Here is a 25,321-nt window from a genome sequence, read left to right as displayed (position 1 = left end):
GCAGTCTATCACAGTGCCACCACCACTGCGACCTGTACGCTCTCGTTGGCTGGCCCTCGATACATATTCGTTGCCAGACCCACAGGCTCCAGGTCATCTATAAGTCTTTGCTAGGTAAAGCTCCGCCTTATCTCAGCTCACTGGTCACGATAACAACACCCACCCGTAGCACGCGCTCCAGCAGGTATATTTCACTGGTCACTCCCAAAGCCAATTCCTCGTTCGGCCGCCTTTCCTTCCAGTTCTCTGCTGATAATGACTGGAACTACTAAATGGAATTACAAAAATCGCTGAAGTTGGAGACTTGTATCTCCCTCACTAACTTTAAACATCAGCTTTCTGAGCAGCTAACTGATCGCTGCAGCTGTACACAGCCCATCTGTAAATAGCCCATCCAATCTACCCCATATTGTTTTTATTTACTTTTTTCTCTTTTGCACACCAGTATTTTCTACTTGCACATCACCATCTGCTCATCTATCACTCCAGTGTTCATTTGCTAAATTGTAATTACTTCGCTACTATGGCCTATTTATTGCCTTACCTCCTCACGCCAGTTGCACACACTGTATATAGACTTTTTTATTTCTTCTATTGTGTTATTGACTGTACGTTTGTTTATTCCATGTGTAACTCTGTGTTGTTGTTTGTGTCGCACTGCTTTGCTTAATCTTGGCCAGGTCGCAGTTGTAAATGCGAACTTGTTCTCAACTGGCCTACCTGGTTAAACAAATGTGAAATTCAATTATATAAAAAAATTAACTCTGTACTGGTAACCCGTGTATATAGCCAAGTTATCATTACTCATGGTGTATTTATTCTTTGTGTTATTCTTTTTCTATTTTTGTCTCTACATTGTTGGGATGGGCCCGAAAGTAAGAATTTCACTGTTAGTCTACACCTGTTGTTTACAAAGCATGTGACAAAGGGCCCGAGAGTTAGGATTTCACTGTTAGTCTACATCTGTTGTTTACGAAGCATGACAAATAAAATGTGATGGAAAAAATAGTTGATGATTTGATTGGTAAAGACCTGTGACCTTATTATGAAGCTGATGCATTATTACATTAACTGATATGAAATCAGAAGATGATCCCTCCCTCATCATGGATGCAAATGCTCAATGTATTAGACTACTTGCAGAATGAAAGATCCCCCTCTTCTCTCTTTTTCTGTTTCTGTTTCTCTTTTACACATACACATAAGCCTACACACGCCGTTGCCTCATAGTTATATCCATTTACCTGATTGTTCAGAATAATTACTTAGTTTAAAGTCATAGCTATGAATATCCCTAGTACAGTAGCCTATGGGCTCTGTCTGGAGTACAATTCGAATTTTATTAACATTCTTGTTCGAGACTTTCTTTGTCAATCGCTAGGGGACTCTAGTGCAGGCCTGCTATAGTGTTTGAGTTTTGAAGGGTGTGTGACTGTGATTACTCGTCCGCGCCACTGTGTGCCGCTCAGGATGTTGCAGCAGCAGCCTCTCACTGGCAACGGGCCCTCTAACGGCCGGGGCCTTGGCCTGAGCTCTCACCCCGGTATGCACCCTCTAAACTCGGTTCATCCATCTTCCCACCACCGCTCCGACGGAGACACGGGCCACGAAGGCGCAGAAAATGGACATGAAAGCCGCAGAGACATTGGCGACATATTGCAGCAAATCATGACCATCACCGACCAAAGTTTGGACGAAGCACAAGCAAAGTTAGTCACAATTGTTTATAACGTATTCAGATTTAGTCACACATTTCTGCAAATTTGTTCAATGGCTAAGAGTTAGCTAAAGTTTTCAGAAGTTTTCAATTTTTTTCTACTTTGAAGTTTTTTAATAAGATAGCTAGGTAGCCAACGTTGCTAGCTAGCTAATTGGCTTTATGTCATGATATGTTGTTTATTAAATAGTTATTACTTATTCCTCTGGGCTATTTACACGCCTGTTGTTGTGATTTTTTTTGTGGCTAACTCGATGAAGAGCGTGAATTCTTGCTAAGCTAAAACTGGCCAGTTATCTAGCTATGCTCTATTGCTTTATTGTTAGCTTGCTAATGTGTTACTACTAACGCGTTAGCCAGTTGGATTTACATGTATATGAATTGCAAGATATTATAAACGGATTGTGGCCATAATCTTGGCATTAACCATTTCATGCTACATTTGTTCTACGAATAAAATGTTAACATATTATCTACATATTGTAGCTGCTGCTAGCTAGCCATATCATTACGTAGCCAACGTTAGCACAGTAGGCTACAGTGAACTCCAGTCAAAAGGTCACGAACAACAGAGCCGATGTTTGTTGTTGTGAATGACATCTAGTTAACGTTAGCTAGCTAAATAAAGCGTGTGAAAGCAGGGAGCTAGCTAACAAACAAATAGCTAGCTAACTAACAAATATTTTGTTCGTGCTAATGGCTCGTTGCTAAATAGCTGACTATATATACAGCTACAGTAGCTAACGTTAGTTAGCTAGCTAATAATAACAATAATATTTTTTTCCAATCGTCAGAAAACACGCATTGAATTGCCATCGAATGAAACCAGCTTTGTTCAGCGTCTTATGTGAGATCAAAGAGAAAACAGGTAAGTTTATTTTCACTAATTGAAACCCTTTGTTTGATTTTAAACTTGTTGCTAATTCGTTTAAAAGTTTCTGGCCATCTGTGATGAAACAGAAGAAGATGTTGGCTCCATCATAATAATAATGAGTTGCGCATAATCCATGCAGTTAGATGACAGTTAGAAAATTCTTTAGATATTTTACATTTTCAACAAAGATGTATTGTGTATGATGACTTTTCAAATATTACCGCAAGATGACCCTTCCTTCATTTGTTTCATCCACAAAGTGCTTCTCCAAGTCTGTACCTCAGAGGGATAATATTTTAATATACACTGAACAAAAATGTAAACGCAACATGTAAAGTGTCCCATGTTTCATGAGCTGAAATAAAATATCCCAGATATTTTCCATACAAAATTTTGTGCACAAATTTGTTTACATCGCTGTTAGTGAGCATTTCTCCTTTGCCAAGATAATCAATCCACCAGACAGTTGTGGCATTTCAGGAAGCTGATTAAACTGCATGATCATTACACAGGTGCACCATGTGCGGAGGACAGTAAAAGGCCACTCTAAAATGTGCAGTTATGTCACAGATAACTTTAGGAGAGTGTGCAATTGGTATGCAGACTGCAGGAATGTCCACCAGAGCTGTTGCCAGAGAAAGTACTGTTAATTTCTCTACCATAAGCCGCCTCTAACGTTGTTTTAGAGAATTTGGCGGTACATCCAACCAGCCTCACAAAGCAGACAATGTGTAACCACGCCAGCCCATGACCTCCACATCCGGCTTCTTCACCTGCGGGATTGTCTGAGAACAGCCATCCGGACTGGTGATGAAACTGTGGGAATGTACAACAGAATAATTTCTTTACCTGACTTCAGTTCGGCGGCGTAATCGGCTTCAGTGGGCAAATGCTCACCTTCATTGGATATGGCACGCAGGAGAAGTGTGCTCTTCGCGGATGAATCCCAGTTTTCACTGTACCGGGCAGATGGCAGACAGTGTGTATGGTGTCATGTGGGCGAGTGGTTTGCTGTTGTGCGTTGTGAACAGAGCACCCTATGGTGACGGTGAGATTATGGTATGGGCAGGCATAAGCTACGAACAACGAACACAATTATATATGGAAATTTGAATGCACAGAGATACCATGACGAGATCCTGAGGCCCATTGTCGTGCCATTCATCTGCCGCCATCATCTCATGTTTCACATGATAATGTAAGGCCCCATGTCACAAGGATCTGTACACAGTTCCTGGAAGCTGAACATTTCCCAGTTCTTCCATGACCTGCACAATGTCACCCATTGAGCATGTTTGGGATGCTCTGGATTGACGTGTACGACAGTGTTTTCCAGTACCCGCCAATATCCAGCAACTTCGCACAGCCATTGAAGAGGAGTGGGACAACATTCCAGAGGCCACAATAAACAGCCTGATCAACTCAATGTGAAGGAGATGTGTCGCGCTGCATGAGGCAAATGGTGGCCACACCAGATACTGGCTGGTTTTCATAAAAAGCCCCTACTTTTATAAAAAAAAAAAATTATGTATCTGTGACCAACAGATGCATATCTGTATTCCCATTCATGTGAAATCCATAGGTTAGGGCCTAATGAATGTATTTCAATTGACCTTATATGAACTGTAACTCAGTAACATATTTGAAATTGTTGCATGCTGCATTTATATTTTTGTTCAGTGTAATAGGAGACATTGTAACTTAGTTTACCATGAATCAGATTGACAGACCTCTCTTGTTGCAGGCCTATCAATGCGAAATGCTCAGGAGGAAGAATCACAGGACCCACAGCTGGTGCGATTGGACAACATGCTGCTGGCGGAGGGTGTGGCTGGGCCGGAGAAAGGTGGCGGGGCGGCAGCGGCGGTGTCCGCAGCCACCAGCTCTGGAGGCATGTCTCCAGACAGCTCACTGGAACACTCAGACTACAAAAGCAAGTTGAGCCAGATTCGCAACATCTATCACACTGAGATGGAGAAATATGACCAGGTACTTTTCTAGTTGTTGTTTTTTTTCAAGCAGTGGGGCAGTCCCAATCCTTTTGTATTGTTTTTTTGCTTTATTGAAGAGATAGTAAAGTGTTGGAAAGACGGGGAAGAGGGAGGGAGGGTGAGTCAAAGAGCAGTGGGCCGGATTCAAACTCATATCGACTCTGACATACACTGTTCATGTGTGCTGGGGTCAGTGGCTGTACTTGATTTGAGGTGGAGGGACTTGACACTTTGCACACACTGAAAATTACACCCTTTAGCGAAGTAAACTAAAATGAGGTGATGTTATAATTTAGGTGAGATAATTGAACATGAACATAAATGACCGACGTCAACAGTGTCGGCCCGCTGTTGACTTCCATCCTTTGAGCTCAACTGACTGTCATATCTGTCTCCAATCCCCCCTCTCGCTCTCTCTCTCCGTGTCTCCTGTAGGCCTGTAGTGAGTTCACTACCCACGTGATGAACCTGCTGAGGGAGCAGTCACGTACGCGGCCGGTGTCACCGAGGGAGATTGAGCGCATGGTGGCCATCATCCACCGCAAGTTCAGCTCCATCCAGACACAACTCAAGCAGAGCACCTGCGAGGCCGTCATGATCCTGAGGTCCCGCTTCCTCGACGCCAGGTCAGCGTGTAACACTGTTATTGGGGTGACATAACACCTGTCAAAACTTGCCATGACAGTGAATGACAATTCATATACAGGTAATATTGTTAATGAAGAATAAAACATTCCATAAATGAACAGTGGTTCATGGTCATACCAGTCATATTTCAAATCAAATTTATTTGTCACATACACATGGTTAGCACATGTTAATGCTTGTGCTTCTAGTTCCGACAATGCAGTAATAACCAACGAGTAATCTAACTAACAATTCCACAACTACTACCTTATACACACAAGTGTAAAGGGATAAAGAATATGTACATAAAGATATATGAATGAGTGATGGTACAGAGCGGCATAGGCAAGATGCAGTAGATGGTATCGAGTACAGTATATACATATGAGATGAGTATGTAAACAAAGTGGCATAGTTTAAAGTGGCTAGTGATACATGTATTACATAAAGATGCAGTAGATGATATAGAGTACAGTATATACGTATACATATGAGATGAATAATGTAGGGTATGTAAACATTATATTAAGTAGCATTGTTTAAAGTGGATAGTGATATATTTTACATCAATTCCCATTATTATTTACAGAGCATAGTCATGTTATTACAGTGCAGGTTGTGAATGACTATTGTGTGTCAATATCAGTTGTTACTGTAGTTGTGAAACGTATACTTCTGCCTGGGTTGCATGACTACTCTCAACACACTCACCTTTGTGTTGTCAGGCGTAAGAGACGAAACTTCAGCAAGCAGGCGACAGAAGTCCTGAATGAGTATTTCTACTCCCATCTCGCCAACCCTTACCCCAGTGAAGAGGCCAAAGAAGAACTAGCCAAACAGTGTAGCATCACTGTCTCTCAGGTAACCTTGTGTCATAAGTATATGCGTCATATATTTACTATTAGCTCAACCGTTGATACTCCCATATACAGTTGACTCCATTGACCAGCCGCTTACTGGCTTGTTAACTGAACAGGTGTGCAACTGGTTTGGAAACAAGAGAATCCGCTACAAGAAGAACATTGGGAAGTTCCAAGAGGAGGCCAACATCTATGCCATGAAGACGGCCATCGTGGCGACACAGAGCGAGGACTCTCCACACACGCCCAACTCAACAGGTAAGAGCTGAGGAAAGGAAGCCAGGCCTAGTGATACAAACTGTTTTGAGTTTATGGTTCATTTGGTAGTAGAAATGGATGGGTTGTTAGTGTTTTTGTGTTACGGAGCAGCAAGAGGAATATATATATATATATTCTGTTGAGTCTGTCAACAAAATTCAAACTTAAAGGGTACACCATATTTAAAGGGATGGCTTAAAATAAATGTGCTGAAACCCCTATTGAATGAAACAACTGTTGCCCAGCAAGTGGGAGGGTTTTCAGTGGTTGAATTACATTTAATCAGCACACGCAATCGAACCATGTCTGCAAAGCCCGTTACGCAACTGAATAAGATACGTCTGAATTACAACTACTGAGAAGTGCATAGGAAAGGCCTGCTTGAGAAAGGTGTCATTTTCTAAGTTGGAATTGGGCCTTTTGTTCTGTCTTGCCAACTCCTTGCCCAACAATAGAAGTCGGTTTTACAGTGCAATCAGATCTGGGATGAGGCTGATGTTGTAGGCCTAATAGCCCTTATTAAAGACGTCTCCCCTTTTGTTCCTCCACAGGATCAGATCTGGGACCAGGCTGATGTTGTAGGCCTAATAGCCCTTATTAAAGACGTCTCCCCTTTTGTTCCTCCACAGGATCAGATCTGGGACCAGGTTGATGTTGTAGGCCTAATAGCCTTTATTAAAGACGTCTCCCCTTTTGTTCCTCCACAGGATCAGATCTGGGAACAGGTTGATGTTGTAGGCCTAATAGCCTTTATTAAAGACGTCTCCCCTTTTGTTCCTCCACAGGATCAGATCTGGGACCAGGTTGATGTTGTAGGCCTAATAGCCTTTATTAAAGACGTCTCCCCTTTTGTTCCTCCACAGGATCAGATCTGGGACCAGGTTGATGTTGTAGGCCTAATAGCCCTTATTAAAGACGTTTCCCCTTTTGTTCCTCCACAGGATCGGGGGCCTTCTCACTCACTGGACCAGACCTTTTCCTGGGTGTTCCACCAATGAATGGAGAGCAGCCTGTCTACATGGGAGCACAAGTATGGAACTTCACTGTCATTCACATCATGTTACATATCATCTTTATTTTAGGTCGTAACTATTTGAGAGCACATTCTCATTCACAACAACAACCTTGTGGAGGAGATGTATTGGAGTGGAGAGGGGTTAATGTAGGTTAATGTCACTACAAGTCACCACATGTCTTTTTCTCTTTGGCAGACTAATGGGAACTGGCAAGGGCAAAACACACCCCCCTCTGCCACTTCCCCAGGAAACGACCACTCAGGGGAGTCTGACTGATGGCCCCGTCCACTTTGTGTCGATGACATAGATGGAAAGAAAACGGAAAAAGACTGAAAGAATGATATCACTCTTACTTGGCTGCAGTTTTTGTATGTCTTTTCTGTTTCTTACTGTCCAATGATATTATGTCCATGTTCATTATGTGTGTGTGTGTGTGTGTGTGTGTGTGTGTGTGTGTGTGTGTGTGTGTGTGTGTGTGTGTGATGTTTTGTATTGGGATCATGGGTTTTGTTTTCCACTACTTTATATGTTACTGTGGTATGTGGGCAGGGAGGCTTGGAAAATTGCATTACCATTGTTTTATTAGGCTATATTATTAATGCTGTTACAAATATTTTAGGATTTTAGTTTAAAGGTCAGATATAGTTGCATTTAGAGGATGTGGGGGCAATAGAGAAAATCCAAAGATTTTGTGTGTTTGTTTTCTCTTTTCTACTGGGCTTGTTTGTCTGTGTGTGTCTATGTCATGAATGAAGTATGTGTGCTGGTTATGTTAACAGTTTGAATGAGTATATCAACAGTGCTGTCATTCTGTACAGTGAGTGAAAAACACCTGTATTCTCTCTACCTCTTTTACAATAAAGACTCTCTATTCACAGTCAGTTGGTTTGTCTTGATTGGTTGATATTAGCATAAGAGAGACAGGTCACCTCCTAATATGGCAGAAGAAGAAAAAATTGCACATTAATTGTTTATTGATTTAGATATTTAGAGTAATTGAAGTTACTCATTTATTGACTGAGTTTATATCCCTTCTGTCAGTCTACTGTTATTTAGGAGCAAGGGGCCTTTTACAGAAAATGTAAACAGCACATGATTGACATGATGGTATTTGGGGTCATTTCAGCACGATATCTCACAGCAGAGCCCCCTTACAAAGCTGTTTGGTTAGAGTCAGGCATGTGGTTATTTAGCTTCTCACTTCGGGCTTTCTGTTCTGCCTTTTTAAAACTTGCTGCCTCAATCTCTGGTGCTGCCCTCCTGGGGTTGTCGCTACTATCGACTATTGATCTGCGATCTGATTGGGTGGGAGCATCTGTAGGAGGGACTACGATCACTCTTTCTATGGGCTCAGTGGCTATTTTCTCTGATAAGGCAACATAAGTCGGTTCGGGCTGCTGTGAACTGGAGCGACGCTGCAGTGCATTCTGGGTACAGGAGAAGGACCGCTGTCGAGGAGCAGGCTGCGGTAACAGGAAGTGCGGTGTCGCTGCTCTCGGGACTTCCTGGGGCCTTTCACGATCTTCGTCCTCTGAGGTAACCTCCTGTAGAGTGCTGATTGGTCTTGGTGGACGCCCCATGATTCTTGGGGTAACCAATGCGGTTGCTGATTGGTTGAGCTGTGGCCGCCAGTTCTGAGGGGAAGGGCACTGCACTCTGCCCATTGATAAATCACTGTCAAAAGAAGAGGGAGATCATACGAGTAGGCAGTGATGAATTTGCCTTATCAAGATGAGTAAATTGCTAAATGTTATTGTGAGTAGATGTGCCAAATGCCACAAGACTTTACCTTGGTGGAGGCGAAGACATATCCCGATGCCCTATGACACCAGAGAAGGAGGCACTCCTCCCAGGGAGCCCAGGGGAATTCAACCATTGGCTATACAGAAAGGCACGCTCATCCCACAGCATATCATTGGCTTGCTCCATAGGAATAGGCCCTCTCTGAACCCTGTGAGCCAATAGGAGCTCCAGGACTTGATGATGCATGCCCTCTCGGGCAACATCTAGTGCCCGGCGTCCTCTGCGATCAGACAGATCCTGATTTGCCCCGTTCAGGAGCAGGAACCGGGCGGTGTCGTAGCAACCGTGGAGGGCGGAGAGGAACAGAGCAGTCTCACCCTATCAGATAATGAGAGTGGTATATATCAGAATGGGAGTGTCGAAGCAATAATATTGGAGTACCCTAAAGTTTAAACACTCTACACAGATTTAACTGAACATAGTTTCTTTGAAGTTCCTCTTCCTAAATCTTCATACAAGTATGTGAAGAATCATTAAAGCAGAGGCTTCTGCTGGCCTTGGTACCTTGTTGTCCTGTAGGTCCACCGCAGCACCGTAGCGAGTGAGGGTTCTTGTCAAGGAGAGGTGGTTAACTGAGCATGCCCAGTGGAGGGCTGATCTCCCTGGGAGAGAGAGTGCATTTCAAGTGGAGGAAGTTAAGGGAAGGAAGGTGGGAGTTCAGTACAGAAAGAGAGGGAGTAAGTCAGCCAGTGAACAAACATTATACAACAGAGTCAAGCCCAAATGGTGAAAGATGGGGAAGGGGGAGATTTTGAAAGGGAGGAAATGAGAATGAAAATGATGGTGAGGGACTAGGGAATCAGCCCGATAGGGAGAGAGCGAGAGATAGTGTGTGTGTGTGTGAGAGAGAGAGAGAGCAATGAAGGTTAATATGGTACATCCACACTGCCTGGGCACTAGGGCACATTAACTTCTGTATCAGTTTGAGAGGGGGGCAGCAGGGGTGCTGTAGAGAGGAATGGAAGGGAAGAGTGGGAAGCCATGGAGGTTTTACCAGAACAGAAGAGAAGAGAAGGGGCACATGGGGAGAACCAGAGAGAGATGAGATCAGTTACACTGGTTACTCAAACCCTCAAAGTAATACAATATAGTAATATGTATGTGAGGCAGTGTGTTTATAAGGTCGTTATTACATCCATGGAAGATGGACATAACATTTATGGATATTTGTTCCATGCAATATTGATTTTTAAAATACATTTGCACAATAATCCTCCCATGACACTCTACAGGGAAGTTCAGTTAACTTGTTTTTTTTTACCATCTAGCCTACATTTTGGTTAATAATGTAATTGGGAAATTGGGAGAGTAAAGTGATACCAGTGTGGTCTGTGTTGTTAACCGGCACCCCAGCTCGTAGCAGCTCCAGAACCACACGGTCAAGCCCACTCCGGACCGCACGAATCAGGACCACTGACCCATCTGGACCACACCATTGAACCGAAGCAGACTGTCATAATAATGTTTGGTTCAGTCAAAATGGAATACTGTAAATAATAACCAGCGTAATCTACAATGTAAATAAACATATTGACATTTATGTAGAATATGTATGGAACTCACTTGATTGGGTGTTCTGTGATGTGTCGACGGGACAGCATTTCTCTCCCATCCTCTTGGGGGGGCTAAAAGTGGAGCTGAAAGTCAATTTAGTTACTTGCGTAGTTACGTTGTGCAAACCGTAAATTATTCTGTGACAAATGAATGTAAAGGAACAATGAGTCATTTTACAAGCCTATTAATACAGTATGTTAACCATGATCAGGAGGTGATGTTACGTTGTATGGGTGATTGTGGGTGGCTCGGGGGGCTGCGGTAGTGCTTCTGCTCTTGCGTTCGGTGGTCACAGATGGACCTGTTGACGTCCTCCATAGAACTCTGGGTAAAGTCAGTGTCACTTCCAATATCCAGGTCCTTTTTCAGGGGCCTGAAATCATACATTTATGCTCTGAATAGCAGTACTTTGTGCATACTTAGTGATATGACTACAGTATCACTAGTATTGTGTAAATTAGAGATAGTCCAACACAACAGTTTTATCTAACAGACAGAGTAAAAGTTCAGTTAGGTTAAAATGACCGTAATGGAAACAACTGAAAGCCATACAACCCATTACAATGAAGCAAACTGTTATCTGATCACAGCGCTGTTGATTTACTAGACTGAACATCCTCTAACTTCTCCCATAATCATTCATCTTCACTCACCGCAGTCGAAGGGCATCCTCCCCCAGTGGCTCTCTGCGTCTTTTCTTCTCAGCCTCCTTCGCTTTCTTCTTCTTTATCCCATTCCTGCCTTTCTCTCTCCCTGTCCTGCCCCTCTGCTCTCGGTGGGGTGTATGCTGTGCCCATGCCTTCGCCACATTGGCTCCGTTGTCATTCTCAGTGACAGTGGATCTGTGCCTAACCCTCTCTCCTCCTCCCTCCCTCTCCTCTCGTCGTCGTCTCACCCTTCTGATCACCAAGACAACCATCAAGACCAAAGCCAGTACCAGGCCCGTTGCCACGCCGATCACAGCCCATATCCATGGAGGTGTTGCTCCTGTGTGGAGATGGGGGGCAGAGATATTAGGTGGTACTCACACACACACACACGCACACACGCACACACACACACACACACACACACACACACACACACACACACACACACACACACACACACACACACACACACACACACACACACACACACACACACACACACACACACACACACAAACTATGTAACAGGATACATACCATCATTAGTGTCCTCCTTTTCCTCAACTGGGTCCTCCTCTCTCCCTCCTATTTCCTCCCCAACCCCTCTTACACTAATAATGGCCTTTAATTCTGGGTGAGAGGGGACCGACACACGAGTCGATGATGTAGCAGCCCGCAGGAAGTTAGCTGCTTCGATGGCGTACGGGAAACAGGTAGAAGGAAGACGGGAGCACGGCCTGTTATCCACTTGCAGGAATAGGAGAGAACTGTTTCAGAGAGATGGGGAGTGAGAACATTGATGAGATGTTAACAAAAGAGACTAGGTTAAAGTTAATAAAAATAGGGGAAGCAAAATCACAATCTATTCATAGTTACCCATTTGAGTCATCCGAAGAAGCTTGAGCCAGCAGGTTTTCAAGCTGCTGGGGATTAAAGGTGAAGAGGTCCTTGCTGGGGTCAAGGGGCACCGCGCCGCGCAGTTTGAGGGGCGTCTGCAGGAGGGTGCTGAGGGCCCAGAGAAGGGAACTGTTGGAAAATGTGCCGTGTTGCAGGGGGACGTGGGTGTGCAGGAGCAGGGTACCCTTAGCCCACAGAGGGCTGTGGTGCCTGTGACAGTCACTCCCATCCCAGCCACAGGCGGCACTTTCACAGCCCTGGTCACAGTAAGAGTTGGAATAGTGGTCTCGGCAGTAGTGGATGTGACCTGAACTGAGAGAGGGGATAGTTAGAAGGATGCAGAGAAAGCGTGAACCCCAGCTGAAACATCTGGATGTATACAAAAAGGAAAGTGAAAGAGCAGGGTGTGTTCCATTCCAGGAAAACTTTCTCTCCCCTCTGCTCTTATTAACTCCCCTCACCAGGAATATGAGACTACTGGGTAAGAGTAAGTCACCATATTGCTTTCACATATCCAGTCCTGTCAGATCCATGAAGGAGAGTGAACAAATGGAAGAGGGGATGGAACATCTTCCTGGAATGAAATGCAGCTCAGATCTCCCTGCTGCTACAGTGTCTTACTTGCAGCGTCCTTTGTCCCTCAGACAGTCGAACCCGTCTCTCAGACACTCGGGCTCGGTGCACTCTTTATCACATGACCCATCTCTAAACTTGGCCTCACACTGTCTGGACGGACACTGGGCCCAGGGGTCACCACCAGGAGACGCTGCTGCTACTTGGGGAGGAATCACACACACACACACACACACACACAAACACAAAGGTTGAATTCCCACTTAATACTAATATACTAACTTAAACTGAATCACTTTGGATAAAAGCATCTATTAATTACAATACTGTATTACTGTATCAAGCAAGAACCTGTGCTTTGACCTATATTTTCAAGCTGTGTATTGTATAGGCCTAGGTGTATCTATCACCACCAAGCATTCATTGTTAACAATGCTTGGTACCGTGCCAGCCAGGCAGGCTATAAAAGGTGTGTCCTTGGCATGAACCATGAAACGGGAAATAGGAGGCCTGACACAAACAGGAAGTTTCCAGGATAGGCGAATAGCAACAGGAAATGGAGTGGGCTGGAACTGGATGAAGGTCGGAGGTCGCCACCCTGGCGATGAGGAATGGAATGGAATGGGACAATGGAGAGGCTTGGCAGGTGTGTGAGGGACAATACAATTATAGCACAGGAGAGTTGGGATTAGACATGGTGTACTGTATAGCAGTGAACATTTGAGGAAATACAGTACAATCTTTGACTCTTATGCAAGCAATGCACTTTTTGGTCAGTCATATCTTTAAATCAGTGACACATTCACGCAGCATCTTATAAAGTGATGATGAAAGGATGTGAGAGCAGTATATCTCAAGTACGTCATAGTATTTTCTCCTAATGATATATCCTCAGAAATCTATAAAACATAGAAGTGAGAATGTAAAAAAGAAGAAGTATGTTTTGTTCCTGGGATTCAAAATAAAGAAAGTCGCACACTCCATGTATAAACTCCCATCAATTTAATGGGTATTTATCAACGTTTCGGCATCACTGTGCATTCCTCAGGGTTGCTAGGAAGTACCATGTAGGACTTCCTCTCTTTAGTCGATTACCTAGTAGAGACTTTACCTCACTCTCACAGGTATCGAACATCATATCAACAAGATAATAGCTGGAAGATGGACTCACCTTGACAGCACCTGCTCAAACCCAACAGAACAGCTGTCCACAGCACCAGCATCATTAAGGCAGGCAGGTCCCAGAGAGGATGGAGACGGCAGTAGCCTAATCTCTCTCACTATCCTCCCAGCTGTACCAGTGCGGTTACTAGGTCCAATGCCTTAGTCCAGCTATGGCAGGTCCGGCAGGACTGTACTCCACTACAGTGTTGTGGGGTATCTCTCTGGGTCTCTTCTGGAGAACTTACTGTCTCACTGCGCTCCTGACCACGTTCGCAATGGGACCATATGAACAGTTTATATCTAAAGTGGTACACCCCAACTTCCAGTGCTGCTACCACCCACCTCTCTCTCTCTAATTATTTTTCAGAAGCACTGCGGATATGTGGACAACTTCCTGACACTGTGTGAAAAACAATAGGAGCGGTGTGTGTGTGTGTGTGTGTGTGTGTGAGTCTGCAGTCTGTTTTTCTACTGATTATAATGCCTCAGGATGTAATCTTTCAAATGAACCAGGCCCTGTATTCATGAAGCAATCTAGGTGCCCCCTGTTCATGCAATCATACTAATTACGTTAAAAAAGGCTAAACGGATCCTAAATCAGTACTCCTTCTCTGAAACACATTATGAATACAGGCCCTGGAGTAGGCCTGCATATATCACTTCTTTTTAACTTCCCATGCAGGAGCATGTTCTCTGCATTAAAAAAAAGATATATAATCTTAACTACTGCAAACGACAAATAAAACTATTTCAAAATCTCAAAGAAGGGATAATAACCTCCAGGAATGTGGTGGGTGTTAAAATAGACAGATACAGCTGCAGGCTCATATGTCACCGGCCTCAAATGAAAGGATGGATCCAGGAACAGGAAACTAGGGGGTTCTACTTTCATCCTTAACCTCAGGACTCATCTATTATACCAAGAAACAGCTTCACAGCAGGTGGTACAACAAAGATTGTGTGCCTTTTCAAGTGTTGGTGGGGGAGTGGGGGGGGTCTATTTCAGGCTAAGGCATACTACTTACTCATTATCTGGGCAAAAACCTAAAATAGTTTTTATTTATATGATGAGTTTATATATAGAAACATTAGGCTGCTGTGCATTGTCAAGGGGAATATGCAAAAGATGGTCATGGAAATAATGTTTCAATGATGGTAGTGATGATGATTATGATTATCCTCGTGTAGATCATCAAGCATTCCACACGATGTCGCTATTCTGCATTAGATTCCTTTCAAGTTCAAAGGTGAATCAGCCAGTAAGTAATTTACTGTACAACTTTTTCATATATATCAAGCCCTTACACAGTAATCACCTACTCGTTTCACATAAAGTATAGCATAGTATAATTAATATAAAATCGGCATTTGCCAATGTCAAGAAGGGGCGGGTCGTTCAAAAGGGACTTTCCAGTTGTGTACTTTCGGTTTGATTATGAAACACAATCATCAACTCGAACGTAGGGTCGTCGAGTCTAGTCGCAGGCTGCTGCTGTATAACTACATTAATACGAAGATTGCCCTTTATATGATATGCGTGTGTAACATAGAACATAGGCTAGATCTATTCTTAATAGATATAGGCTATCGTTTCCTTGACATTCAGAAGAAATTGCAACCTCATTCGTAAGAGCCCACATGCAAACGTGAGTAGTCTAAATATAAGCTATTTAAACGTGTTATATTGTGTTATATATTACAGCATGTATTGTAATGCGTTGTTACAATTCGCCATATCCTTCATGAAGCCAAAAATACTTTGAAATTCACCTAATTGAAAGTGAAAGTAAAAATGGAAGCATAAGATAACAGCTGATTACACACTAGCACCCAATGTTGTCGCTTATTAGTCGGTCAGCTGTTTTTCATTAAACTCCCTCCAATATTTTCAGATAATCTATGTCCCAGGGGTTTAATTTGGATTTTGTGTGAACTAATTCCCAAATTGCCACTTTTTCCATAATATGCTATAATAGGTCTATGTGCATATTTCATGTTCCATATGCTATCCCACTTAGTCCTCCTCAATTTAACCCCTGGATATGATGTTCCTCTACCTCATTATCTGTCTCTCCCAACCTCCTGTTCTAGAGCCTGTTCAGGATGCCGAAAATGAACTTCTCTCTGCTGCTCTTCCTGTGCATGGATGTGTGTGTGGTGCAGACAGTCCGATTGGCCCAACTCTCCCCTCTTCTCCTCCACCATCCCCTCATCACCTTGTGGGGTGGAAGCCTGCTCCGTGCTGGCCTCCACCTCTTTCTCACCTTCACATTCCCTGGAAGTCCCCCATGGATGAGCAGCTTCGAGGGGCTCCAGAGCATGGGGGTCCTCTGCTTCCATTGCCCACTCTACATCAGCCTTCTCTGGGCATGTGGCCAGTCCATCCTGGGGCAACTATGGGGATGGCACTCCTGGCAGGGGGTGGGTGACAAGTCTATGTTGCTATAATTATGTTAATATATATACCCTTTTTGTTTTAAAAATTGACAAACCAAACAGACTAAAATCACTTGTTTTTCAGCTACTTCAGGGCTACTGCGTAACAGTCGTAGCATGTTTGTACTGGACACGCTACGTCCCTTCTCTTCTTACCAAGCCCACCAAGGAACCACAGAAGAAGACTGGGGCCTCTCTAGAGAAACTGTTGGGATACATGAAGCCTTATTTCATACGCTTTGTAGCCGTGCTGAGTCTTGTTGTCATCTCCTCCCTTGGTGAGATGGCTATTCCCCACTACACCGGCCGGATGACAGACTGGATTATGAATGAAGACGAGCCTGAAGCCTTTACTCACGCCATCACGGTCATGTCTCTGATTACAGTCATGAGGTATAGTACAGCATATATCAATCATTGGTGATACGATACTCTTGAGCCCTTCCAATTGATGCTCAGTGTTTGATACTACTGTTTACTTTGGAGGTTTCAAGGGTCCTAATCACTTCCACAGGGCATTTATTGTAATGATACTGTAGTAACGTGTTTATTTGCCCTCCTTCTCCCATCTCTATCATTCAGTGCTGTGTGTGAGTTTGTGTGTGACCTCATCTACAACATCACCATGAGTCGCATACACACCTCCATCCAGGGCCTAGTCTTCCAGTCGGTGCTGAAGCAGGAGATTGCTTTCTTTGACACAGCACAGACAGGTGAGTCACATCTCATTGCAATCTACAGGTAACTGCCTAAATAAATTAAACACCAACATAAAGTGTCTTAATAGGGTGTTGGGCCACCAGAATAGCTTCAGTGTGCCCTGGCATAGATTCTACAAGAGTCTGGAACTTTATTGGCGGGATTGGCACCATTCTTCCATGAGAAATTCCATAATTTGTTGTAGGGATGCACCGATATGACATTTTTGGCCGATACCGATATTTTCCTTACCGAAAACAAACCCGATACCGATAACCTATATTTAACATTTTAGCAGCCTTTTAAGCATTCTAGTACAGTTAAATAGTTGAAACCAAGTGTCATATGTTCATTTGTTCAGTTAGGAACAGATTGTTTAATAACTTGTAAATTAGAAAAATTATTCATCCATGGATGTATTTTATCGCACAACAGATATTCATGACACAAATATTTTAGCTTCCCCGCATTACAAAGATGGTTAAGTAGTTGGTGGCTCTTCTTACTATCCAATCTTGACTGTATGGAGAAACTTAAATGCTTTAAAAGAAATATTGGTTTCAACTAAAATGCAGTTAATATTTTTTTTGATTTAACTGCTTGAAAAATGGCACAGCTTAAACTTAAAATGTGCTCAACTGACTTGACTAGTAAAATGAGAAGAAATATACAACACATCTCATCTTTCATTTAGGAAATAAAAACAAAAACACACAACTGCTTTGTTTTAAATTAAATTAAAATCTTGACCTATACCAGCCATGAGTGAACAACAGAAAGGCATTGGGCTTAGTAAACATTTTTCCAGTGCCTCGAGATGGCTGGGTTACAATATGACTGCCCATTTACAATTTTAACATTTGGAGGAGGTTTTTCTTCACAAAGAGGACTGTAACGGCGTTCGTCTGTTGAAGGAGAGTCGGACCGAAATGCAGCGTGGTGGTTACTCATGTTCTTTTAATGAAGATATAGCGATACACGAAATAACTTAAATACAAAAAGCAACAAATGAAACGTGAAAACCTATACAGCCTGTCTGGTGCTAACTAACACAAAGACAGGAACAATCACCCACAAAATACACAGTGAAACCCCGGCTACCTAAATATGGTTCCCAATCAGAGACTACGAGAATCACCTGACTCTGATTGAGAACCGCCTCAGGCAGCCAAGCCTATGCTAGACACACCCCTAATCAGCCACAATCCCAATGCCTACAAAAACCCCAATACGACAACACAATAAGCCCATGTCACACCCTGGCCTGAACAAATAATTAAAGAAAACACAAAATACTAAGACCAAGGCGTGACAAGGACATGCTCGGCTTTGTCACAAGAGAGGCGTTTCTTTTTTGGTCTACAATGTGTGAAGCTGCACTGAAAAGGTGCTTACTGTCCACACTAGTACAGGGAGCACCAAGATACTTGCGCGCAGCTTTAGCTAGGATGGGGAAACGGTGCTTGTTACTTCTCCAGTATCCAGGTGCATCTTAATTCCTGGGAATAGTAGGTTCTGTCAGGCAAATGTTGGCCGATATAGTAACAGAAAATGAAAATACAATGCGTCTCTCTCTCTCTCTCTCTCACACACACGCACACACACCAAAAAGTTATTTTGTTGGCATTTACATATGTCCTCATTACTAGTAAAACATAATCAAAACCTATTTCTTTCACTTACTTGCTGTGCTGTTTCGTTGTTCATTTGTTCAGTCGTTTCATTCTCAACCAGGATTTCATCATACATGTCAAGCAGTGACGTTTCAGCTCTGTCTGTCGTGGGTCCTCTTCTTCGGTGCGCACTGTCACTGTGTCCTTTTCCATCTTGTCCAGCTGTGTCGGTAACATTTCATGTAAACCCTGTTTCTTGTCTGCATCGAAGTAGCGGTCCTTGTACCTAGCATCGTGCATGTTGGCGACACAGTAAAGAGGCTCAGAGAGAATGCCACCAAATCGCTTGTTCACAGCGTCTAGTAGAGTATTATTGCACGTTTTAACTCCACTGTCTGTGTCGGCAGTTTTGTTGAGCAGGTGTTTCAATGCCATGAACGTCATTGTGGCCTAGGTTAGGAACGCTGTGTTGAACATGTAGCTCTCTATTTTTCGTGGCATCCTTACGTCATCTGCACTTCAGCTTTGACCTCGGCGTTAAACTAGATGTTGGCATTTTTGTCTAAAATCGGCCAATTCCGATGCATCCCTAATTTCTTGTTTTGTTGATGGTGTTGAAAAACGCTGTCTTATGCGTCTCTAATTGCGTTGAGATCTGGTGACTGAGACACACACATACCCTTTAAACCTCCTATGCTCTTTGAGACCCCTCTTTCAAAGTCACTGAGATCTCTTCTAGCCATGGTAGCCAAAATAATGGGCAGCTGGACATATTTATACATGACCCTAAGGATGTTCATTGCTTAATTAACTCAGGAACCACACCTGTGGGGAAGCACCTGCTTTCAATATACTATGTATCCCTCATTTACTCAAGGGATTTCTTTATTTTTATCAGGTTTGAAGGTAAGACCCAGATGCAGACTGTGTCGGAGGAACAGTGTTTATTACAGCAACAGGGCAGGCAAACGACAGGTCAAGGCAGGCATGGGGTCGATAACCAGAGTAGTGGGGGAAAGGTACAGCACGGCAGGCAGGCTCACCCAGATGTTGGTAATCCAGAGGTGGGGTAAAGGTACAGCACGGCAGGCAGGCTCACCCAGATGTTGGTAATCCAGAGGTGGGGTAAAGGTACAGCACGGCAGGCAGGCTCACCCAGATGTTGGTAATCCAGAGGTGGGGTAAAGGTACAGCGCGGCAGGCAGGCTCACCCAGATGTTGGTAATCCAGAGGTGGGGTAAAGGTACAGCACTGCAGGCAGGCTCACCCAGATGTTGGTAATCCAGAGGTGGGGTAAAGGTACAGCACGGCAGGCAGGCTCACCCAGATGTTGGTAATCCAGAGGTGGGGTAAAGGTACAGCACGGCAGGCAGGCTCACCGAGATGTTGGTAATCCAGAGGTGGGGTAAAGGTACAGCGCGGCAGGCAGGCTCACCCAGATGTTGGTAATCCAGAGGTGGGGTAAAGGTACAGCATGGCAGGCAGGCTCACCCAGATGTTGGTAATCCAGAGGTGGGGTAAAGGTACAGCACTGCAGGCAGGCTCACCCAGATGTTGGTAATCCAGAGGTGGGGTAAAGGTACAGCACGGCAGGCAGGCTCACCCAGATGTTGGTAATCCAGAGGTGGGGTAAAGGTACAGCACGGCAGGCAGGCTCATCGAGATGTTGGTAATCCAGAGGTGGGGTAAAGGTACAGCACGGCAGGCAGGCTCACCCAGATGTTGGTAATCCAGAGGTGGGGTAAAGGTACAGCACGGCAGGCAGGCTCACCGAGATGTTGGTAATCCAGAGGTGGGGTAAAGGTACAGCACGGCAGGCAGGCTCACCGAGATGTTGGTAATCCAGAGGTGGGGTAAAGGTACAGCACGACAGGCAGGCTCACCGAGATGTTGGTAATCCAGAGGTGGGGTAAAGGTACAGCACGGCAGGCAGGCTCACCCAGATGTTGGTAATCCAGAGGTGGGGTAAAGGTACAACACGGCAGGCAGGCTCACCCAGATGTTGGTAATCCAGAGGTGGGGTAAAGGTACAGCACTGCAGGCAGGCTCACCCAGATGTTGGTAATCCAGAGGTGGGGTAAAGGTACAGCACGGCAGGCAGGCTCACCCAGATGTTGGTAATCCAGAGGTGGGGTAAAGGTACAGCACGGCAGGCAGGCTCACCGAGATGTTGGTAATCCAGAGGTGGGGTAAAGGTACAGCACGGCAGGCAGGCTCACCCAGATGTTGGTAATCCAGAGGTGGGGTAAAGGTACAGCACGACAGGCAGGCTCACCCAGATGTTGGTAATCCAGAGGTGGGGTAAAGGTACAACACGGCAGGCAGGCTCACCCAGATGTTGGTAATCCAGAGGTGGGGTAAAGGTACAGCACGGCAGGCAGGCTCACGCATATGTTGGTAATCCAGAGGTGGGGTAAAGGTACAGCACGGCAGGCAGGCTCACCCAGATGTTGGTAATCCAGAGGTGGGGTAAAGGTACAGCACGACAGGCAGGCTCACGCATATGTTGGTAATCCAGAGGTGGGGTAAAGGTACAACACGGCAGGCAGGCTCACCCAGATGTTGGTAATCCAGAGGTGGGGTAAAGGTACAGCGCGGCAGGCAGGCTCACCCAGATGTTGGTAATCCAGAGGTGGGGTAAAGGTACAGCACGGCAGGCAGGCTCACCCAGATGTTGGTAATCCAGAGGTGGGGTAAAGGTACAGCACAGTAGACAGGGTCAGGGACAGGCATTATACCAGGGGATAATGTGGAAGATGGGCGACACCTGGAGCGGGTGGAGACAATCACAAAGACAGGTGAAACAGATCAGGCTGTGACAATTTTGGCAGTTACCTGTACTTCACCTTTCTTAAATATTTGTTTATACAGTTGTTGGGTTATTAATTGATTAAGCTAATTGATAAACACATACTGTATGTCCAAAGGATATACCCCAGTTATTTTTAAATGAAAAGGAGAGTATCTTAATTAACATGAGTGATCAGGTCAAGAGTATTGTGCTGATCTTTCTTTTCTTCAAAGTGAAGAGGATACCTTTATGCTATATATTTATGCTTTATGCTATATATATGATATATATATTTGCACTCCGTCCCCTCCAAGGGGCTAACTTAACCTATGACCTTTGTTCCAGGTGACCTTGTGTCACGCATCACCACAGACACCAACGACATGAGTGAGTCTCTGAGTGAGAAGTTGAGTCTGCTGATGTGGTACTTCATGCGGGTCACTTTCCTCTTCATCTTCATGCTCAATCTCTCCTGGAAGCTGTCCCTCTTCACCGCGATGGGGCTTCCTATCATCTGGGTCATACCAAAGATATCCGGCAAGTGGTACCAGGTACAGGAAATCAGACTTTTTTTTCTAACGTATTGTAGTGGAAGTAGCCTGGTCCCAGATCTGTTTGCGTCTTCTTGGCTAAATGTATGGGGTGACAATGACAATAAGAGTTGGCTAGACAGCATAAACAGATCTGGGACCAGGCTATAGTGGGGGTAGTTTTGTGAAATACTGAACACTCCCATGAGTAACCTTGTCTGAGAGTTGCAGTTTCGTGTTTGCATACATCTTGATTCTACAAGTTACAGTCACCAAAAATAGCACTACAGAGCAGACAGAACGTTACCTGACCAATCAGAAGGTAACTGTGAATTTTGTTTTTGTCCCAGGAGCTCGGTGCGAAGGTTCAAAAGTCACTAGCCCAGGCCAATGACGTTGCCACGGAGACCTTCTCCTCTATGAAGACAGTACGCAGCTTTGCCAACGAGGAGGGCGAGACAGAGCGCTACAGGAAGAGGCTGGAGAAGACCTACTCTCTGAATAAAGAGGAAGCAGCAGCCTACGCAGCCTCAACCTGGACCAATAGTGTGAGTCTCAGCTTCAATTGTAAACGGTCACAGGGTGAGAGCAATTTCTCCAAATTCAGTTCCAAAGAGCTTGGATTGCACATTGATTCATGAGGGTACATGAATTTGTAATAAGGGCCCTGAGTTTTTCCTGGCCATGTGAACTGACAAGGGAAAGCTCTGGACAATTGTTATAGACTATAACTACTGTAGGTCCCAGAGTTTTTCCTGGTTACATGGTTACAAAACTCTGAGCCCTAGTCATAATCAATAGTAACCCCATCTGTCTCCCTCTCAGATGTCAAGCCTGTTCCTGAAGGTCAGTATCCTGTACTATGGCGGTAGTCTGGTGACAGGGGGGACCGTCAGCAGTGGGGATCTGGTGGCCTTTGTGCTCTACGAGCTCCAATTCTCCTCTGCTGTGGAGGTAAGGCCATAGATTAACAATCTCCATCCAATCTACCCGCAGCCATCTTATGTTTAATGCCTACTGCCAAATCCAAACAGACCTAAATGTACACACCCTAACAAGGCACTGCCAAGTTGTTCTACAGTAAAATAGGGGTCAAAATGATTTATTAGTATCACAACATTTTAATCATAACTAGAGTTTTGAGTAGCAACATTTTGACTGTCACTTACTGGTGTCGCTTTTACACGTCCTGTCTGACAGGCCGTGATGTCGTATTACCCAAGTGTCATGAGGGCAATCGGTGGCTCTGAGAAGATATTTGAGTATGTGGACCGACAGCCCCAAGTTCCTCCAGAAGGCACCCTTGCCCCACAGAATCTTGAGGGACATGTTGAGTTCAAGAATGTCACATTTACCTACCCTACCAGGGAAGATACACCAGTGCTCAAGGTATCTACAGTATATTTACAGTATACTGTATACACATATACTGGATATGAATTAAAATTACATATACATTCAATTACAATTTCTGTTAATCTCTCAGGGCCTGTCTCTGGAGCTGAGGCCTGGGCAGATCACTGCCTTGGTGGGGGCTTCTGGAGCAGGGAAAAGCACCTGTGTGAGCCTGCTGGAGAGGTTCTACCTTCCCCAGGAAGGAGAGATCCTATTGGATGGACAGCCACTGCACAGCTACAAGAACCAGTACCTACACGACAAGGTCATTATGAACAGCAATGGAAGCAATGTAGTGCATAACATAATTAGCTACCAGCCTTTAAAGAAAAGTACATGATCACAATGTTTGCAAAGAAGTTATTAACCAACTAAATGCATTATCTAAATGAATAATTTCTCTCAGATCAGTGTGGTGAGTCAGGAGCCGGTGTTGTTTGCTCGTTCTGTCAAGGAGAACATCAAATATGGCAGAGATGATGCCACTGATGAGGAGATGTACCGGGCTGCTGAGCTGGCCAACGCCCACAAGTTCATCTCTGACCTGCCCAATGGCTATGATACAGGTATGTCCCAAAAGATGAACTCATATTGACTTCATCCTGATAGGATTGGTAATATTGTTTCTTTGGGGCTTTGTTTAGTCCTTACTGATAGAACGTTACACTTTTCTCTGCATAGCTTTGACTTTGAACTGTTAGTACTTTTCCTTCCTTAAACTACTGATGACGCGATTGTAGTGTATGTGTGTTATTCAGCTCTACTGTTCATACTTAATTGTTGTTCTTTATTCCAGATGCCGGGGAGAAGGGAGGCCAGGTTTCAGGAGGGCAGAAGCAGCGCATAGCCATCGCCAGAGCTTTGATCAGAAAGCCTCGGATTCTAGTGCTGGACGATGCCACCAGTAACTTGGACACAGAGAGCGAGCATTTGGTAAGATAACTCTGAATCTTGTTATCTTTCACTGACAGGTCTATTTTTGGGGGGGTTAACCAGTTTCTGTTGATCATCTACTCATAATATAACCCAATGGAGGCTGTTTCCTTCCCTAACATGAATAATTTATTTACAATGTATTGTAATCTCAGCTAATCTCTGACAGTTCAGTGGCTTTAATTCAAACATACTCATCATGTTTCTCTCCATGTCCTTAGGTCCACCAAGCTCTGCTCAAGGACTCAAACCCCTGCTCAGTGCTGCTGATTGCTCATAAGCTGAGCACTGTGGAGAAGGCCAATCACATTGTCGTTCTTGAGGAGGGAAAGGTGCTAGAGGAGGGGAGCCATGTTGAGCTGCTGGAGAAAGGTGGAACCTATGCTGACCTGGTGAACAAGCAGAACACTGGCTTCCAGCGCAAAGAAGGGGAGGAGCTGAAAAACTAAAACAGAGGCTCCAATCCCATGACACTTCTCAATTTACACTGAAATCCCACTCTGCCACCATCTCACATTTTCAACATTATTACCTACTATTTCTACTGTATCACATATGCTTTGCAAATACTCTGAGATCATAGCATCAAACGTTAGTTTAATTATCTCCCCTAACTGATTTTGAGGTACTCAAAGAAAAAACAAATGACAAGAACAGTCCTGTAATATAAAAGGTTTCATGCAAAGAGCACATTTCTATGTTCAACTTTCTATTTGCACTATACTGCAACTTAAGTATTCTTAATGCCCCAAATGCATTTTGTATTTATTTTTACATTTATTTTTGTTGAATTGTTCTCCCACATTTGTGTTATAACTATGTAAATAGGGATCCCAAATAATGTTTTGTTTTCTGTGTACATTGTCTCTAAGGCAGTACAATACATTAGCCGTTTTCTGTTCTGTGTTAATGACAATAAACATTCTGCTCTCTGAAATCA

At 44.1% G+C, this 25,321-nt stretch overlaps 3 protein-coding genes across 6 annotated transcripts; 2 read left to right on the top strand and 1 right to left on the bottom strand.

The window, feature by feature from the left end:
* The first annotated feature begins 1,189 nt into the window (after positions 1-1,189).
* Positions 1,190-8,218, top strand: LOC109902064 (pre-B-cell leukemia transcription factor 1-like). The gene is made up of 8 exons (XM_031786732.1): positions 1,190-1,709; positions 2,512-2,585; positions 4,336-4,580; positions 5,018-5,208; positions 5,935-6,070; positions 6,186-6,327; positions 7,269-7,357; positions 7,539-8,218. The coding sequence occupies exons 1-8, from the start codon at positions 1,471-1,473 to the stop codon at positions 7,617-7,619; spliced, it is 1,197 nt and encodes a 398-aa protein (XP_031642592.1). The 5' UTR covers positions 1,190-1,470; the 3' UTR covers positions 7,620-8,218.
* LOC109902062 (neurogenic locus notch homolog protein 1) lies at positions 7,383-14,319 on the bottom strand. 4 transcript variants are annotated; one of them, XR_004202478.1, is made up of 11 exons: positions 13,992-14,319; positions 12,869-13,019; positions 12,227-12,554; positions 11,888-12,117; positions 11,354-11,687; positions 10,925-11,073; positions 10,710-10,783; positions 10,467-10,596; positions 9,651-10,092; positions 9,133-9,464; positions 7,383-9,017 (listed from the first exon to the last, which is right to left on the bottom strand). XR_004202478.1 is itself a non-coding variant. In XM_020498122.2 (11 exons), exons 1-11 carry the CDS (start codon positions 14,044-14,046, stop codon positions 8,495-8,497), a joined length of 2,412 nt encoding a protein of 803 aa, XP_020353711.1. In that variant the 5' UTR covers positions 14,047-14,319; the 3' UTR covers positions 7,383-8,494. The 4 variants fall into 4 exon arrangements, 3 of the variants coding, with proteins under 3 accessions (XP_020353711.1, XP_020353713.1, XP_020353712.1); XM_020498122.2 differs by having other exon boundaries at positions 9,651-9,748; positions 12,227-12,559; positions 12,869-13,022; XM_020498124.2 differs by having other exon boundaries at positions 8,314-9,017; positions 9,651-9,748; positions 10,710-10,771; ... (1 more) ...; positions 12,869-13,022; positions 13,992-14,291.
* Positions 14,320-15,254: 935 nt separating this feature from the next.
* On the top strand, positions 15,255-25,321 carry tap1 (transporter 1, ATP-binding cassette, sub-family B (MDR/TAP)). The gene is made up of 12 exons (XM_020498128.2): positions 15,255-15,630; positions 16,076-16,405; positions 16,506-16,813; positions 17,003-17,133; positions 21,869-22,074; positions 22,404-22,601; positions 22,879-23,007; positions 23,254-23,442; positions 23,540-23,713; positions 23,855-24,014; positions 24,245-24,381; positions 24,603-25,321. The coding sequence occupies exons 2-12, from the start codon at positions 16,088-16,090 to the stop codon at positions 24,828-24,830; spliced, it is 2,178 nt and encodes a 725-aa protein (XP_020353717.1). The 5' UTR covers positions 15,255-15,630; positions 16,076-16,087; the 3' UTR covers positions 24,831-25,321.

The sequence above is a fragment of the Oncorhynchus kisutch genome, linkage group LG13 (genome assembly GCF_002021735.2).
Source record: "Oncorhynchus kisutch isolate 150728-3 linkage group LG13, Okis_V2, whole genome shotgun sequence".
NCBI classification, from domain to species: domain Eukaryota; kingdom Metazoa; phylum Chordata; class Actinopteri; order Salmoniformes; family Salmonidae; genus Oncorhynchus; species Oncorhynchus kisutch.
This window is presented reverse-complemented; position numbering and strand designations above follow the sequence as displayed.

What these genes read in the sequence shown, in the direction of transcription:
- tap1 (XM_020498128.2), top strand. Translation starts at nt 16,088, where the DNA reads ATGCCGAAAATGAACTTCTCTCTGCTGCTCTTCCTGTGCATGGATGTG. An exon ending in TCTCTGATTACAGTCATGAG is followed by an intron (nt 16,814 to 17,002) that starts GTATAGTACAGC and finishes TCTATCATTCAG; the next exon opens with TGCTGTGTGTGAGTTTGTGT. An exon ending in AAGATACACCAGTGCTCAAG is followed by an intron (nt 23,443 to 23,539) that starts GTATCTACAGTA and finishes TTAATCTCTCAG; the next exon opens with GGCCTGTCTCTGGAGCTGAG.
- LOC109902062 (XM_020498122.2), bottom strand. Translation starts at nt 14,046, where the DNA reads ATGATGCTGGTGCTGTGGACAGCTGTTCTGTTGGGTTTGAGCAGGTGC. An exon ending in AGGGACAAAGGACGCTGCAA is followed by an intron (nt 12,560 to 12,868) that starts GTAAGACACTGT and finishes CCCCTCTCTCAG; the next exon opens with TTCAGGTCACATCCACTACT. An exon ending in CCCACAATCACCCATACAAC is followed by an intron (nt 10,784 to 10,924) that starts GTAACATCACCT and finishes ATTGACTTTCAG; the next exon opens with CTCCACTTTTAGCCCCCCCA.
- LOC109902064 (XM_031786732.1), top strand. Translation starts at nt 1,471, where the DNA reads ATGTTGCAGCAGCAGCCTCTCACTGGCAACGGGCCCTCTAACGGCCGG. An exon ending in AGATGGAGAAATATGACCAG is followed by an intron (nt 4,581 to 5,017) that starts GTACTTTTCTAG and finishes TGTCTCCTGTAG; the next exon opens with GCCTGTAGTGAGTTCACTAC. An exon ending in ACACACGCCCAACTCAACAG is followed by an intron (nt 6,328 to 7,268) that starts GTAAGAGCTGAG and finishes GTTCCTCCACAG; the next exon opens with GATCGGGGGCCTTCTCACTC.